Source organism: Leptonychotes weddellii, chromosome 3, assembly GCF_054177405.1.
Source record: "Leptonychotes weddellii isolate Sample4059 chromosome 3, ASM5417740v2, whole genome shotgun sequence".
In the NCBI taxonomy this organism is placed as follows: domain Eukaryota; kingdom Metazoa; phylum Chordata; class Mammalia; order Carnivora; family Phocidae; genus Leptonychotes; species Leptonychotes weddellii.
In genome coordinates this window covers 127,531,799-127,547,995 of record NC_138371.1, presented here as the reverse complement: position 1 = coordinate 127,547,995, position 16,197 = coordinate 127,531,799, and the positions used below count along the sequence as shown (strand labels likewise).

The 16,197-nt window shown below is 37.7% G+C and overlaps 1 protein-coding gene across 1 annotated transcript in view; it reads left to right on the top strand.

The window, feature by feature from the left end:
• Nucleotides 1-16,197, top strand: part of DGKH (diacylglycerol kinase eta) — a 168,197-nt gene that overhangs the window by 133,494 nt on the left and 18,506 nt on the right. The window contains exons 15-24 of the mRNA XM_081815508.1: nucleotides 166-276; nucleotides 415-511; nucleotides 2,789-2,896; nucleotides 4,629-4,742; nucleotides 5,198-5,332; nucleotides 6,575-6,738; nucleotides 10,244-10,349; nucleotides 11,371-11,463; nucleotides 14,282-14,401; nucleotides 14,737-14,845. Coding sequence (XP_081671634.1) covers nucleotides 166-276; nucleotides 415-511; nucleotides 2,789-2,896; nucleotides 4,629-4,742; nucleotides 5,198-5,332; nucleotides 6,575-6,738; nucleotides 10,244-10,349; nucleotides 11,371-11,463; nucleotides 14,282-14,401; nucleotides 14,737-14,845 — 1,157 coding nt within the window. The remainder of the gene's footprint in view (nucleotides 1-165; nucleotides 277-414; nucleotides 512-2,788; nucleotides 2,897-4,628; nucleotides 4,743-5,197; nucleotides 5,333-6,574; nucleotides 6,739-10,243; nucleotides 10,350-11,370; nucleotides 11,464-14,281; nucleotides 14,402-14,736; nucleotides 14,846-16,197) is intronic.

The window sequence follows — 16,197 nt, the reverse complement described above, 5'->3', positions numbered from 1 at the left end:
CTGGGCTTGTGCACATGGCCTATGACTAGGAAATAATTCCTGCTAAGTTTTACTCTCATCTGTAAGGCATGGAAGCTTAAATGCTTTTAAGTGCTATTTTGTGTGCAAATTGTAATTGTTATGAATCTGAAGTTGACTTTTATGTACATTTCCTTATTATCACAGAGATGGATATTCAGAAAAATGTGTCATGAACAATTACTTTGGGATTGGATTAGATGCAAAAATTTCATTAGAATTTAATAATAAGAGAGAGGAGCACCCTGAAAAATGCAGGTAATTTTGGTAATAGTAATAATGTTATTACATGAAGGTAATTTCACTTTAATTTCATTTATTAGCTCTTTTGCTCGCTCTGCCTTTAAAGAGTAAATCAATAATAGCTATTAAATTGTCTGCCAATATTTATTTCAGGAGCCGAACTAAAAACTTGATGTGGTATGGAGTCCTTGGAACCCGGGAGTTATTACAGAGATCGTATAAGAATTTAGAACAGAGGGTTCAACTTGAGGTAAGTTCATCTTGAAGTAAAGATAGTTCAGATTATCTTACTTAGAAAAATAATTACATTTGCAGAGCTAATTTGGCCTAAATGCCTCTTCAAGTGCTTAAACACTCAATGGAGGTGATTATCAACTTCATACTAAAGGAGGTTTAGACACTGGATATGAATGACACACTTAATTATCATTATCATTAGCTCCTGAAATGTGGATGGTTCTGTGGAGTCGCTGGTGCTCTGTGAGAAGGTGGAGCCATGATGAGGACATTTATAGGAGAGCATTTCTGATGAATTCCCACAGATCTTTTCATTTAAGTTGACAAATTCTGGCCCAATTCTATAATGCCTGACGTTTCACAAATCCCTGAGAAAACATTCATAGTATAAAGACTCTTCTAATTTAAATGTGTATTTGTTCCAATTCTAACAATAGTAAAATAAAGAGATTTTGAACATTGAAATTTTTTAGTAGTTTTTACTAATTTAAAGAGGAAATTAAGGACAGCAAAAGTTATTTACTCTCCTTCACTAACAGGAAAAAGAAGATTGGGGACATGGCTCTGAAAAGTCTACTAACTTCTGTGAATTTTATTTTCTCACCGTTGGTCCAGGATTCACGGTTGATGCTGATACACATGTCTTTCCTATCCTGTATCTTTTTATAACCAGATATTTTTAATTAAGGTATAGCCTAGGTACAGAAAAGTGTGCAAATCTTAAGTCTACAGCTCATTAAATTAAACAGGAGCATTATTTTTTTAGGTGTTATCTTTACACTGGAATGCGGACTACAGAAGTGCCTGGCTCATTCATTATCAACTAAATGTCCTAGTAAAGATAAACTCATTATACCTTCCCCTCTAGAGCACAAGCGCATGATCAGCTGGTTTGATTTATCATCGCTGTGAAATTAAGATGGATGTTACTGGCATTTCTTCCATTTCCTTTAAGTTAGTTATATGATTTAAACAGCTTGTTCTAAAGCACACAAAGATACCTGTTCAATTTATTGGATTCAGAAAAAGTTTATTATTCTACTTAATGTTTGTTCACTTTAATAAATACACACTGAGCATTAGCTGGGTGCCAGGAATGGCCCCAGGTGCTGGGATAGAGTATAAACCTTTGAATGTATTTTTATGAAAAAGAAAAGAAAATGTAAAAAATGCATGAAGGAGTACAATCAAGTATGAGATATTCTTAGTTATTTTAAACGGTTGAAAAATGGATTGAAACTGGATTTTCATTTGTTCTAAAGTTTGGAGATCATTTCGATCAGGCATTAAAATGCGAGTTTTATAAAGTTATGTTAATTACTTTTTATTGTAAGAATTAATGAAACTATAGCATCTGTTGTAAGTCTGACATCTGCAAGCTGTCCTCTTTTAAAATGAAGGATTAAACCTTCTATTCAGTAAGAATTTGCTTACCTGTCATGTATAATTTACTCACCAGCCAGAGGAAAATTTTTCCCTACTTAAGTGGTAATTTTAATTTTCATTTAAGTGATTAATTAGGAGACACGGAATTTAAGATACTTCCCGACATGCATGGTGTTTCTTTCCTTGGTTTTGGTTCTGACTACTTGAGGAACTCAGCTTTGAGTCTGGCCAGCCACCAGTTAGTTACAGAGCAGGAGAAGAGTACCAGGAGGTGAGAGAGGGGCTAGATGAGGTGGTTGGGACCCAGAAGCCCTCACTGAACCTGCTTCCAAAAGGACACTTGACATAAGCACAAAGGTGACCATAATGCAAGTGAGAATATCATTAAGTGATCTGAAAAAAACTCCAGAAAAGTACTGCCTGATTTTGACAGAAAGAAGAGGTAAAACATTATTTTAAGTCGGTTTTCTGTTACAACTTCTGCCATAGGAATATACACTTTAAATTTTTTTTAATTAAAAAAAAAAAGAGAGGGCGCCTGGGTGGCTCAGTTGGTTAAGCGACTGCCTTCGGCTCAGGTCATGATCCTGGAGTCCTGGGATCGAGTCCCCCATCGGGCTCCCTGCTCAGCAGGGGGTCTGCTTCTCCCTCTGCCCTCTTCCTTCTCGTGCTCTCTGTCTCTCATTCTCTCTCTCTCAAATAAATAAATAAAATCTTTAAAAAAAAATAAAAAATAATAAAAAATAAAAAAAAAGAGAAAGGTAATGTGTAGGAATATATTTACAGGAGAAGCAAACATTACCGATACACTTCCCGACATCATCCTTTGTCTTGGGTATTCGAGTGGCTTCCCAACTAGCAGTTTTGCTCTTTTTGTCTAACCTCTAAGCTTTTTACCTTACAGTGTGATGGGCAGTATATTCCTCTCCCCAGTCTGCAAGGAATAGCGGTGTTGAACATTCCCAGCTATGCGGGAGGCACTAACTTTTGGGGTGGAACTAAAGAGGATGATGTAAGTATCTTCTTGCACCTTCCAGACGCTAGGGACTGCCCACATTCCTTGGCCCATGGCCCTTTCCTCCATCTCCAAAGCCAACAAAGGCAGGCTGAACCTTCCATCGCATCATTCTGATCACCCCAACTGCCCTTCTCTTCCACTTTCAGTGACTTTTGTGGTTACCCTGGGCCCACTGCATCATCCAGGATAATCTCCCCTTCTCAAGGTCCTTCTAGTAATGACATGTGCAAAGTCTGTTTTGCCATGTAAAGTAACATTCACAACCTCAGCAGATTAGGACATGGACATTTTGGAGGTGGGAAGGGGGACATTATTCTGCTTACCAAAATGCCTTCTGTACTTTTAACTTTCTAAATTTATGTGTCTGTTATTATTATTTTTATCTTTAGGAATGTTAAGAGGGCTCATTTGGCCTTTGAAATTTAGAGCTATGTTTAGACAGGAAAGTCTAAAAAAGAAAAAACACAACTTAGCGAATGTAATAAATGTTTTAAAAATAATAAAATGAAAGGAACAATTATTAAGATATACATAACAATAAAAAAGGATTATTACAGTCTTTGAAGAATCACATGTGAGGAATGATAGCCCCTTTTATTTGAGGCTAATAAGAGTTCCCACTGACCCATTTTTTCAGGACTCTTGAATGAGCAGACGGAGATTAAAGTATAAAATAAATTGGAATATATTTGTAATTTTCATTATATGAATATATTCCAATCTTAATGAACTATAAAACTTATATTAGCTGTTAATTTTTTGTCAGCCTGTAACTACTCTTAAATATTTTAAAGGGAAGAAATCAGTGAGATAAACAAAGCTAACAGCACCTACCAAGCCATCAGATAGTGTTCTCAGAATTTCACATTCATTATTAACAACCACAATTTTTATCTAAATTTGACCAATGAAGAAACTGAGACTAAGTTCACACAGGAAGTAGCAGAGACAGGATTTAAAACCACGTATTCTACTAACAAAAATGATAAAAAATCATCAAAGTTTGCAAATTCACATCCTGATATTTTCAATGAAAGTTTTAACTAGGATATTACTTGATGCTGAATAATTTTTTTCAGAGGCATAATTGTTTGTCATATAGTCAAAGAGAGAATAAAAGGAACAAAGTAACACAGCCGGAATTTAATTCGTTTGATTAAATTAATTTTGTGAAAATGCATTTAAAGTAATCCTGCATGGTTTTTATTCTCTGAGGTGTCTGTTGTCATCTCAAATGCCCTAAAAAGTTGTTGTATTAAGATGTAAAGCACATTGTACATACATATTGCTTGTAACACATTGAAAGATTTCCCTTAGAACATACCAAGGAAACTGGGTATTTTAGGTTTCCTAAAATTACATGCACCATTTTATCAAGACATCAAAGTTATGTGTGAACAGATGTTTAACACATTTTATACCAAGATGGATTATTTAGAAATATAATAGTTCACTGGTTCAAAGAGTGCTTTATGAGAGACATTAGCATTTTATCCATGTGGGTTTTAAACCTTTTTTATTAAGTTTGTTTACGTTAAATCATCTTCAGTGGGTTTTTCTTTTTGCCCTTGGGTTATCATTTCCTAACAACGTTTACTTACTTTTCTGTTTACTATTTTCATAAGTTCTTTTTAATATGTATATTGCAGAGTTTACATTGCTGATGTGTCACTTGATCTAAACCTTAACCTCATCAGGGGAAATGTAATGTAGTTTTTCCTTTCAGATATTTGCTGCACCATCATTTGATGACAAGATCCTGGAAGTTGTTGCAATATTTGATAGCATGCAAATGGCAGTTTCAAGGGTCATTAAACTGCAGCATCATCGAATAGCCCAGGTTTGTTTTCTCTGATCAAACCTGACCTCATGACTTGGGCCACTGGGGAAGCTATTCCAAAGGACTTCTATGCTGTCTATTCATCTAAAAATGTTAACTTTCCGGGCACCTGGGTGGCTCAGTCAGTTAAGCGACTGCCTTCGGCTCTGGTCATGATCCCAGGATCCTGGGATCGAGCCCTGCATCGGGCTCCCTGCTCAGCAGGGAGCGTGCTTCTCCCTCTCCCTCTGCCTGCCACTCTGCCTACTTGTGCTCTCTCTCTATCTTTCTGTCAAATAAATAAATAAAATCTTTTAAAAAAATGTTAACTTTCTTGTCATGTCAGTTGTTACTGTGTCATGACATGTGGAAAAAGATGCATTCCATTCCACTGAATGCACTAAAAGTCAGGCTTGAATGCAGATTGTCAGTTTCTCGGGGCGATTTGCTCTCTAAAATGACTTGTTTTATTTCAGTGCCGTACGGTAAAAATCACTATATTTGGCGATGAGGGAGTCCCAGTGCAGGTGGATGGTGAAGCATGGGTTCAGCCTCCAGGAATTATCAAAATTGTGCACAAAAACAGAGCTCAGATGCTAACAAGGGACAGGGTATGTAAAAAAAAAAAAATTCTTCTAGATTTTTATCAAGCCTTTTAAAAACATTAAACTGTTCTGGGGGCACCTGGGTGGCTCGGTCAGTTAAGTGTCTGATTCTTGATCTCAGCTCAGGTCTCTATCTCAGAGTGGTGAGTTCAAGCCATGAGTTGGACTCCACGCCGGGGGTAGAGCCTACTTTAAAAAAAAATTCAGTTGTTATGAAAAATAGAAACCAAGGAAAGATATTTAAATTGTCTCTTAAATCTGACATTTAGGTCATTGTGGTTTTAAATATGAACAAGTATTTAGTTTTTTAAAAAGTTAATAGACTACGGGCACCTGGGTGGCTCAGTCAGTTAAATGCCAACTCTTGATTTCTGCTCAGGTCATGATCTCAAGGTTGTGAGATCCAAGCCCCGCATAGGGCTCCACACTGAGCTTGGAGCCTGTTTGGGATTCTCTCTCTTTCTCTCCCTCTCCCCCTTTCCCCACCCTGGCTCGTAATGCGCATATGTGTGCACTCTCTCTCTAAAAAGAAAAAAAAACTTAATAGACTATATTTTTATTATTTTTTTAGGTTTACAGAGAAATTGAGTAGAAAATACAGAGAATTCTAATTCTATTTCCACATACCTCCTTACCTCACTGACATACAGTCCCTTATTATTAACATCTTGTATTAGTGTGGTACATTTATTATAGTTGATGAGCCAATATTGATAATTATTAATTAAAGGTCATAGTTTACTCTTCATGTTGTACATTTTATGTTTTTTTAGAAATATATAATCGCTTATATCCACCATTATAGTATCATACAGGGTAGTTTCACTACCCTAAAAATTCCTTGTGCTCCATCTATCCATCACTCCCTCTCTTACCTCAACCCCTATCTCCATAGTTCTGCCTTTTCCAGAATATGTTTTAATTAAGGTCACACTTACAATAAATAAGACTGCCAATACCCATCTTGTCTATGATGGGTTTAAAGTACAGATTGAAGCCTAAATTGAAGCTGTCTTTCTTAAAACTTTTCAGTGATTCACTCCTCATCACTGATTACATTACTTATTTGTTATGATAACACTGGGAAATTTTAAAATAGCTTTTTTGTATCTTATGATTTCTTTAATGAAGCTTCAGATTAGGAAAAAAGCAATCGTTTCAAAGTCATTCATGTAACATTTAAATACTCTCTTCTGTGGGTCTCAGAGTTCCAAACTAACAATTCCTTGCAATATTGATGTTAAATAGGCTTTTGAAAGCACTCTGAAATCTTGGGAAGATAAACAGAAGTGTGATTCCGGTAAACCAGTTCTTCGAACCCATTTGTACATCCAGCATGCCGTTGACTTGGCAACAGAAGAGGTGTCCCAAATGCAGTTATGCTCCCAGGCTGCAGAGGAGCTCATTACTAGGTATGGTGGCCCTGCTTGCTTTAGGGGAGGAGAACTCTGGTCTTGGCCAATTTTGTTTTTTAGTTTTGATACATAATGTCGGTTGTTTGGGGGTATCTAAAAGAGATGCATTTACTTTCCTTCCTCATTTGTTGCCTCATCTATGCCTCAATTAAACCCTTTCCAACACACACACACACACACACACACACACACACACACACACACACCTGTGTTCTCTGCAGAACAGACCTTGGACTTCCTGAAACGCAGTAGAGAGCTTGCCTAACTTACCCTACCACAGCAGGGTGCTCTTTCTGTTATTGCTTATTTCCCCAGTTCTACACAGTCTTTACACTCTACTACTTATGTATATGTTACCTTATAATTATTAATTAAATTCTTCTGGAATGTAGAAGGAAATATAAATATTAACCCTGCTCCCAAGGAAATTTGGGTGGGAAAAGTCTGAGAATCAGTTTCCAAAGACATATCCAGAGATTGGGAAACCACACAGGAATTCATTTTAGTAGACAGAAAGGGAAGAGATGAAAACACAAGTTCTGGGAGTGTGAAACAGATAAAAATCACTATTACCAGGAGTAAACTTTGTTGGGGGAAGGGAGGACAACCATGGACAAGTTTCTTATCCCCTCTTCACCTAAATCTTCTCTACCAAATGGAGATAATAAGAGCTAACTCTGTAGGTCATTGTGAAGGCTAAATGAGACCACCATGTAAGAAACTTATTAGCACATCACGTCTGGCATAGGTGTTCTGTGTATGGTAGCTATTCCTACCACACCTTCATCTGGTCACTGATAAAAATGTTGAAAAAGAAAAGAAGGAAAACAAAGCTCTTTAAATATTTTTGGAAACCTAGAATGTACTAGATGTTAGAGATGTGAGAGAAAAGATATGAACTCCCTACAGCTGGAGACCAACATTCAGAATTAGAATAAAGTATGATAACTGCAAGATACAGAGACGCTTAGAAGCAAGGTAAGAAAAATGAGTAGTTAGCTAAGTGCAAGAACTTATCCACAGAGAGATTCATTTTAGGGTACTATAAACAACTTCTGTTATTTTTGCTTCTTTTCCAGCTTTATTGAGGAATAATTGACAAATAAAATCACTTATATATATGTACAAGGTGTACACATGATAATTTGATATATGTACACATTGTAAAACAATGACCATAATCAAGCTAATTAACAAATTATGGAAAATAGTATGGAGGTTTTTCAGAAAATTAAAAATAGAACTGCAGCATTTTCTTGAAACCAAAATATACTTTCTGTATTATCTCCCTTGAAATCAAATATACTTCCTAAATTAACTTCCTGTCAACTAACCAAATAACCTTATCAAAAAAAGGGAAGTGAAGGCTGGCCAGACTTGCTTTTGGTCAACCTAATGTGGTTCCCCATATGTGTTTTTTTTAATTTTGCAAAAGATGAAAATCAGGCTCACTCATCTATTTTCAGAACTTATTCATTCAGTAGTCAACAAATAATTCTGAGTCTTTTCTGCATGCCAACCACCATATTAAGCAGTGGGGATGCCAAAATGGCTGGGTTGTAGTCCCTTTCCTTAATTTGCTGGCAGGGTAGCAGAAGGGAAACGTGTGGCCAGAGTGCTATCACAGGGCTCAGTGGGGGTGCTGTGGATACACACAGGAGGCCAAGAAAGTAAGGGAGGGCTGCCTGGAAAAGGTGATCTCTCAGCCAAGTCTTGATGGAAGAGTAAGGGAAGGAACATTCTAAACATGGGAAGAAGCCTGGGCAGAGGCCCAGAGGAGTGTGAGTGAATAGTACTTTTAGGAAATCTCAGGGAACTGGTGATGGCATGGTGTATGTGAGAGAGTAGGAAATGTGGATGGAGAAGGGAAGAGGGGCCAGGTCTTACCAGGACATTCCTGGAAGCAATGTGTAGCATTGTTTGCAAGACAGCAAAGCAAGGTTAGGGTGAACATTCTTGGAATGGTCCTGATAGGGAACAACGGATTGAGGTAGGAGAGATGGAAAGAAGAAGAGAGACTTAAGATTGATTATTATCTAAAATTGCTGAATGACCTGAATTAGGAGACAGGACGACCCTCAGGTTCTGGTGAATGGCTGGATGGATTATGGAACCTTTGATGGAACCATAGGATTCAGGAGGGAAAGTAGGTTTGAGAGGGAAAATGACAGGCTCCGTGTTGGACTTCCAGAATTTAAACTACATTAGAAATATCTAGGAGGAGGGGTACCTGGGTGGCTCAGTCAGTTAAGCATCTGACTCTTGGTTTCGGTTCACATCATGATTTCAGGGTCGTGAGATAGAGCCCCATGGCAGGCTCTGCACTCAGCCAGGAGTCTGCCTCTGCAACCCCCCCTCATGCTCACATGCTCTCTCTTTCTCTCAAATAAATAAATAAATCTTAAAAAAAAAAGAAATAAATATCTGGGAGGAAATTTTAGTAGGCAATTGGAAATATTGATCTGAAATTGATTTATTTCTTTTCCTTTTTTTGAAAATTAGAGTAACATTACCCACCTCTATTCTTCTGATAAATAACCCATTCTTTATGATTTCTCAAGGTTATTGGTAGAAATATTGAGATGACATTTGCAAATTCCTTTGTGGCTTGGATATCAATTGTATGATCTTTAAGAATTAAGCTCTCTTCCTTTACTCTTGATTCAACAATATAGGCCTAGTCTCTTTTCTTGTTTTACCCTTTCTAGTGTGAAGATCATTCTCCTTGTAGATGTCAGAAGCAAAAAGGATTTGCATAGTTTTGCCTTCTTGCTCATCCGCAAACTTTACATCATCTTCTAGCAATTGGTGGAACTTTTCCTTTTTTCTTCTTTGGCCTTAGTGAGCTCCAGGATCCTGTTTGTTCAGGATATTCTTAAATGTTTAGATTCCAGAGGACTGTGGCACAACAGACTTTGGAGCTGATAGACATAGATTCAAATCCTGGCTCTATTACTTATTAGCTTTGTATACTTACCGAATCTCTCCAGCCCTCACGCTCTTATAAAGTGGAGAAAATTAATCACAGTTACCTTTTAAGTTGTGAATATTAAATTAGATAATGTATGTAAAGCACTTAGTGTATATATGCTAAATATGGCAATGTTCTTCTCCTACTCTGTTTTATTTGTTCCTGATTGAAGTTTCAATGAATAAAAGATTAAGTTTCTGCTCTCTACATTTGGGCCCCATCTCACTTGCCAATGATACTTCAAAATGAAGTGTTACTATATTTTGTTCTTCCAAATAGTACCTCACTGTGTTTATCTGTGATTCTAAGCCTAACTTTTCCTATAAAGATTTTTGGTTTCACATTCTTTGTTACAGTGGGGTTTGTATTTTGTAAATCTACCCTTTGTTATTCATAATTGAGTTGAACTCATTTAAAAATATCCCCTAATCTTTTTTTTTTCCGAATTGTCTGATTCTACCATTTCTACACTTCAGAAAAATCAGCGATGCTCAAATTTTTTTTGTTCACCTGCCTCATTTTTGCTTTCAGGATCTGTGATGCAGCCACGATCCATTGTCTCTTGGAGCAAGAACTGGCCCATGCTGTGAATGCATGCTCCCACGCACTGAATAAAGCCAACCCACGCTTCCCAGAGGTGAGGAGCTAATGGTAAATTCTCATTCCACAGACTGTTATGTATTACACATATATTTCAATGCTATAACATGTGCCATGCCCTTTGAAAAAGCATTAGACAGTCTGTAGGAGTGCCTGCCAGAAGCTTATGATGAATTAGTGGCCACATTTTCATTTTTCTTTTCCTGCCATTTTTCCATTCCATTCCATTCCTTTAAAAATCTCTTCATTTTTTTCCCCATTTCTCTTTCAATCACTTGTCGCCTTGCCACCTTCCTTGCACTTCTTCTCCTTCGAGCTACCACCATCCCTTCTTGTTCTTTCTTTCACCTTCTCCCCTGCACCCTGATGTAGGGCAAACTACATACCATGCGTTTTATTAGAAATGTTCATTCAATGTCAAAGCTGTGTACAGAAGTTATTCTCACTTCATTTTGTTCTATGAAACTGGTAAAGTGGGTAAACTTTTTAATGTAGATGCTACAATTTTGTAACATCTATAATTTTTTTAACGTAGGTGTTAAAAAAAGAAGGGAAAGGATACAGCTCTCTTGAAATGTGATACATGGTACAAGGCTGTAGCGTAGAGAAAACTCATAGCATTTTTTCATTCCTTTAATTATTCAGTGGAAGTTACCTAAATTGATAGATAAGTGCTGCTTCCTCAAGGTAAAAGTCTAAAAAACAGTCTGGTTGGAACTTCTGGGAGTGAAAGTCAGTGGATAGAACTGATTATGATCTGATAATGCCCCATTATCTGATAAGGCATAATTTTCTTTGACTAAACTGTTTTATGGGAACACGTATATGTTGTTGCAAGCATCCACATGTTTGTATGCAGGAGATGTGGTCCTAAGTGTGTGACTATAGTCAGGGCACGGGTGTGAAATTGTTCAATTATAATAGAATTGGGGTAGAGTTGTAAAAATATGTGTGATGTGAATTTATGGGAAGAATAAAATGTAAAGTATTTGCTGATGATTGAATCCCAACTTAATACAGAACTACTTGTCTTTGATGTGTTGTTTTTTTTTTTCTAGAGTCTTACGAGAGACACTGCCACTGAAATAGCCATCAATGTGAAGGCATTATATAATGAAACAGAATCTTTGCTAGTGGGCAGGGTTCCTTTGGTAAGGAAGAGATGACTGGTAACACAAGAATGACGATCCATGTGTGGGCCTCAGCTTTATTAGGGAGCATGCATTCATTCATCAGATTCTAATGCAGAAGCAGCCTCCTGGCCTCCATCCTTAGGGCTTCCCTTTTACCTGGCTTTTGCCTTCGAGAAAATGCATGGCTACACCGGGGAGTTATGGTGCGGGCTAACAGGAGTAGAGGTTTCCCCTCATAGCTGCCATCAGGTTTTTATGCAGTACAGTTCTCCCCAGTCAGCTTTGAGAGACTTGAGCCTTATGAAGTGTAGCAGGCATTCCTCAGGAACCCATTGCTTCCTGATTGCAGAGAGGTAGAGGAAATCATCGGTTTTGTTCCTGAAATTAACATTTGAAATATGATTGGTATGGTTTTTAGATGCGCTTAAAGGGCAGCACTTTCTAAGACTCGATGTTTCAAGAACTAAATTCAAGAGCTAGCCCTATCTCTAGATTAACTCAGATTGGTGCTGGAAATGAAGTTTCGGGCAGGTCTGAATTTGACCACAGTCAGTGGACCTCAAGTGCTAGAAGTCCACAGATGTCCTGTTTGGTTTGCCTGGAGTCTTCCTTGTCAGCCTTTTATTCTCTCACCAGTTTCAAACGTTCTAGAATATTGGGTCTTCTCGCCACCTAGTGTTCGATTGTGGGTTATTCACACGCGCTGCTGTAACTGTGTAGAAAGCCTGATGCATTATGATGCGTTAGCTATTTTTTCTTCCTTGTCACGATTCTGATGAACTGATCCGTGATGATCTTACAACATTCCTCTTGACTGTAATTTTATCTCTTGCTTTGGAAAATAAAGTGGTAGTAAAAGTCATAGTATCCGGCATAGTGGGAAAATAGGAGGTGTGTCACAGTCTAGCTAACAAAGTGACTGTGCTTGGAGTTTGATTGGGGTCCAGAAGGGTACCATCCTTGGAGCATCTTTTACTTTGAGAAGAGAAGCTTCAAGGATGAATGACACCCGTGGCTCTTACCCATCTCCAGAGGAAGCTGAAGTAGTACAACTTCCTTGGGGCAGGACGTGGCTGCCTATGCTATGGCCCTGAAGAAAAACTTTTACGAAGACACATTGATTACCTTTTTTGATAAAACCAATGGAACATTTTGCCAATTCTTGGCACCTTTGTTATTAACTAGAGTCTTCTTGTTGCTCTTCTAAAATCAGTCCAGTGAAATCCAGTGAGCTGTGGCTTTGGTCCCAATTTTTATGTGAAGGACATGTATTTTTTGTCTTATTTGAAATACAAAAGATAACTCCTGACTGACAACAACTAGAAGCATAACTTGTTCTGTGTTTTAGCTCTCTACACTGAAAGCACCCACTGAGTGTTAGTTGGTTAGTATTTATCAATTATATTATGTTCATATAGAACAACCCACACAGACTCTTAATCATTTCGATCTACTTCTGTCATTGTCTAATATGGGTGTATGGTTTAAAATGTATACCGGTGAATTTTTTCAAAACCTTTGACCATATTGATGTCAAAATACAGTGTCAGTCATATTCGAGATCAACTAAGGCTTACACTTTATTTTGCTTCTAGAATGAATATGCAATACCATTTTATCAATTTCATAAGACGTGTATTCTTAGACTCAGAGGAAAGGAGTAAATTTTACATGACAAGGTGGAGAATCTCCATATTTTTATTAACTACTAGAAATGGTAAATACCTTGAATAACCAAGGAGAAAAAAACGACCATAATAAATAACAGGAACAATTTCGCTGAACTTTCAGTTTAAAATTCTGCAAACCTGTATATAGATCCTCTACAATCTTAAAGTAATTTATGAAAGGATTGATTCTCTGGAATAGACCTTAGAAATAATCTGGTCACTTTCTACTATTTATTAAGGAAGAAACTAAGACTCCTACCATCAGTCAGCCTTCCCTTGGTTGCATAGTTAGTAACAAAGCCAGGACCCTTCCTCTTCTACATGTAACAGTGTTTATTTCACCTTTACTATTGAATTTCTAAGTGCTTTTTAATAGCTGCCCCAAATGAATGGATAATAAGTGACCGGTTAAATTCTCCTTAAAGTTTCCAAACCCTCTTCCAGATTTCAAACCATTCAGCGTTTTGCTTTTGCCCTGATTTTTACAACAGCTTTTCATCACAAATTTTTCTGAGATTCGTGGGGTTTTTGTTTTTCCCCTTAAACTTATTATTTTAATTCTCCAGGAGATTTCTGTGCCAAGCAGTTCTTATGATGGGACACGTTTTTGACCAATTTTTAAAATAGTGTTATTTGCTTACATAGCGGCCCATGGAAATCGGAAGGATTTTTGCCACAGAGAAGTAGAATAGCGAGATTACTTACTAGCAAGCAGGCAGACTGGGCAGATGGACGCATGGATTGGAAGGGAGGGAGAGAGGAAAGAATTTACAAAAAAAGAAAGAAAGAAAGAAAGAAAGAAAGAAAGAAAGAAAGAAAGAAAGAAAGAAAAAGAAAAAGAAAGAAAAAGAAAAAAGGGAGAAAGAAAACCACCAAAAGCGATACTTTTTTTCTGTGACATTATTAAAGTCACACTAGCTACTTATCTTATCTTTGGAAAGTACGGATAAATTTATCCAGGTTTTTCTTTTTTTTTAAATAAGCTCAATAGAAAATAGTCTTTTCTTTTTTTCCTGTATTCCTGTATCTTACCAACAACAATAACCTAGCCTAGCCTAATAAGAGATGAGGATGTTCGTTGTCAAAATAAAATGAATTTCTCCTGTTTGAGATTGGTCACTGAGCCTTATTTTATTTTGTGTTTTTTAAAATTTGCTGGCGAACAGCAGTTAGAATCCCCGCACGAGGAACGCGTGTCTAATGCCTTACATTCTGTGGAGGTGGAGCTGCAGAAGTTAACGGAGATCCCTTGGCTTTATTATATCTTACACCCAAACGAAGATGCGGTATGTGAAATGTGGCCTGTTTCTTTATAAATGCAGACGTTATGACAATCAGATTTGAACAAGAGATATTCAAGGGAGAATGCATTTTGAATACCACTTTCAAATGTGCTGCTCTTGAACAAGCGAGCAAAGGCTTTTCTGTGAACAAAGGTACCACACGGGAATCAGTACATTTTCAAGGAGTACGTAGCATCATGCACTTTAATTGTTAACAAGCCACGGCTTCAACGGTGTGTTGTGCTTATAACCCGTTCCCGCGTTGGCTTTAAGATCGGGGTGAGTTTTTCTTCTCCTAACGTCCTGAGCAAATTCCTTTTCTTGCCCCACTCGAACAGGAGCCCCCCATGGATTGCACCAAGAGAAACAGCAGAAGCACAGTCTTTCGTATCGTGCCAAAATTTAAAAAGGAAAAGGTTCAGAAGCAGAAGACAAGTTCACAGCCTGGTAGGTGATCTGCACTGGAAGGGAAAGTAAAACCCTGTGGAAAAGATGACTCATTAAAGCGATGTCATCGAGGCGATAAAAATGTTCTGGAATTATTTGTGGTGACCCTTGCACATTATGGAGGTAGTAAACACCATAGAATGGTTAAAATGGTGAATTTTATTTTATGTTCATTTTACCACAATAAAGCAAATCATGTCACACCTAAAATAAGTCCCCCAACCAGTAGGAGTCTTTAGCAACGAAGCACACAAGAAAACAAGGTGGTCGCTGATGGGCTTCTACTCTGTTCAGTGGACGTCAGTGCGTCTGTTTAGATGGTCCTGTGTCCTGCGTAACAACAATTCAAGGCATCAGTGGTGTGTAACTTGTTTTTCTTCTTCAAAGTTCAAAATCTAGCTCATTTTGATGAATGGCATGTTGAAACTTCCATTTACTCCTTTAACTTGCTAAATAATTGATTTTTCCACCTAAAGTTACGCATTGTCTTTCTCCTGTTTCAAGGACTTCCTACACGGTTTCAGCCCCTCAGTCGTGACAGCCCCCAGTGACACTTGCATTCTCAAGCGAAGATTTAACTGTGGTGGTGTTGGTCTGGTTCCCTTTCCCCCTTCCCCTAGGAAGTAATTTTAATGCTGCAGTGGTGCTGAGGCTTCTTCAAGTTCTGTGTAGATGGCAATAGGTGCCTTGCACGATCAAATCATTTTATAATCCTTCCAAGTGAGCTGTCTCCTTTTAAAAAAGTGATATATGACCTGATTTTTGACAATTGTAGAGCAGCCACTGAAGGGCATTTTAAAACCAAGTATGGCAAATAAATAAATTTGAATTAAGCTAATCAATGTCAAATAAAATGTATAAAACAATGATGATACATATTGAAAAGTAACAGTCCACCTCATCTTAGCAGTACTGACAGTTTTCAGAAGACATTAAGGTGAGCTAACAACACATTTAGTGCTATCATTGTCAATAATTATAATTACGAACCGTAACGGAATCAATAAAGGCATCCCTTGAATTCAGCCAGACCTGGAGCCGACGTCTGTGTGATATTCGGAAGCCCATGTCAGATTTTCAATTTTCATCAGCACTTGTAGCTACTTCAGTTAGAACTAGTTTCATATACGGTCTAAAGGAAGTCGTCAGAGCTTATTTAGATCTTGGGCTATTTAGATTGTGTAGTTGGGGCGGCTTGGAGAGGAAATGGAGCTAAAGCTCAAGGCACCATGCACAGCAGTGAACATCCCTGCATAGTCATATCTCTGTGTTGATTGAGAGTCTGTAACCTGCATGGGGGAAAAAGCGAAATGGGAGTTTTGTCGAAACAACACCTTTAACCTTTCCCTTTG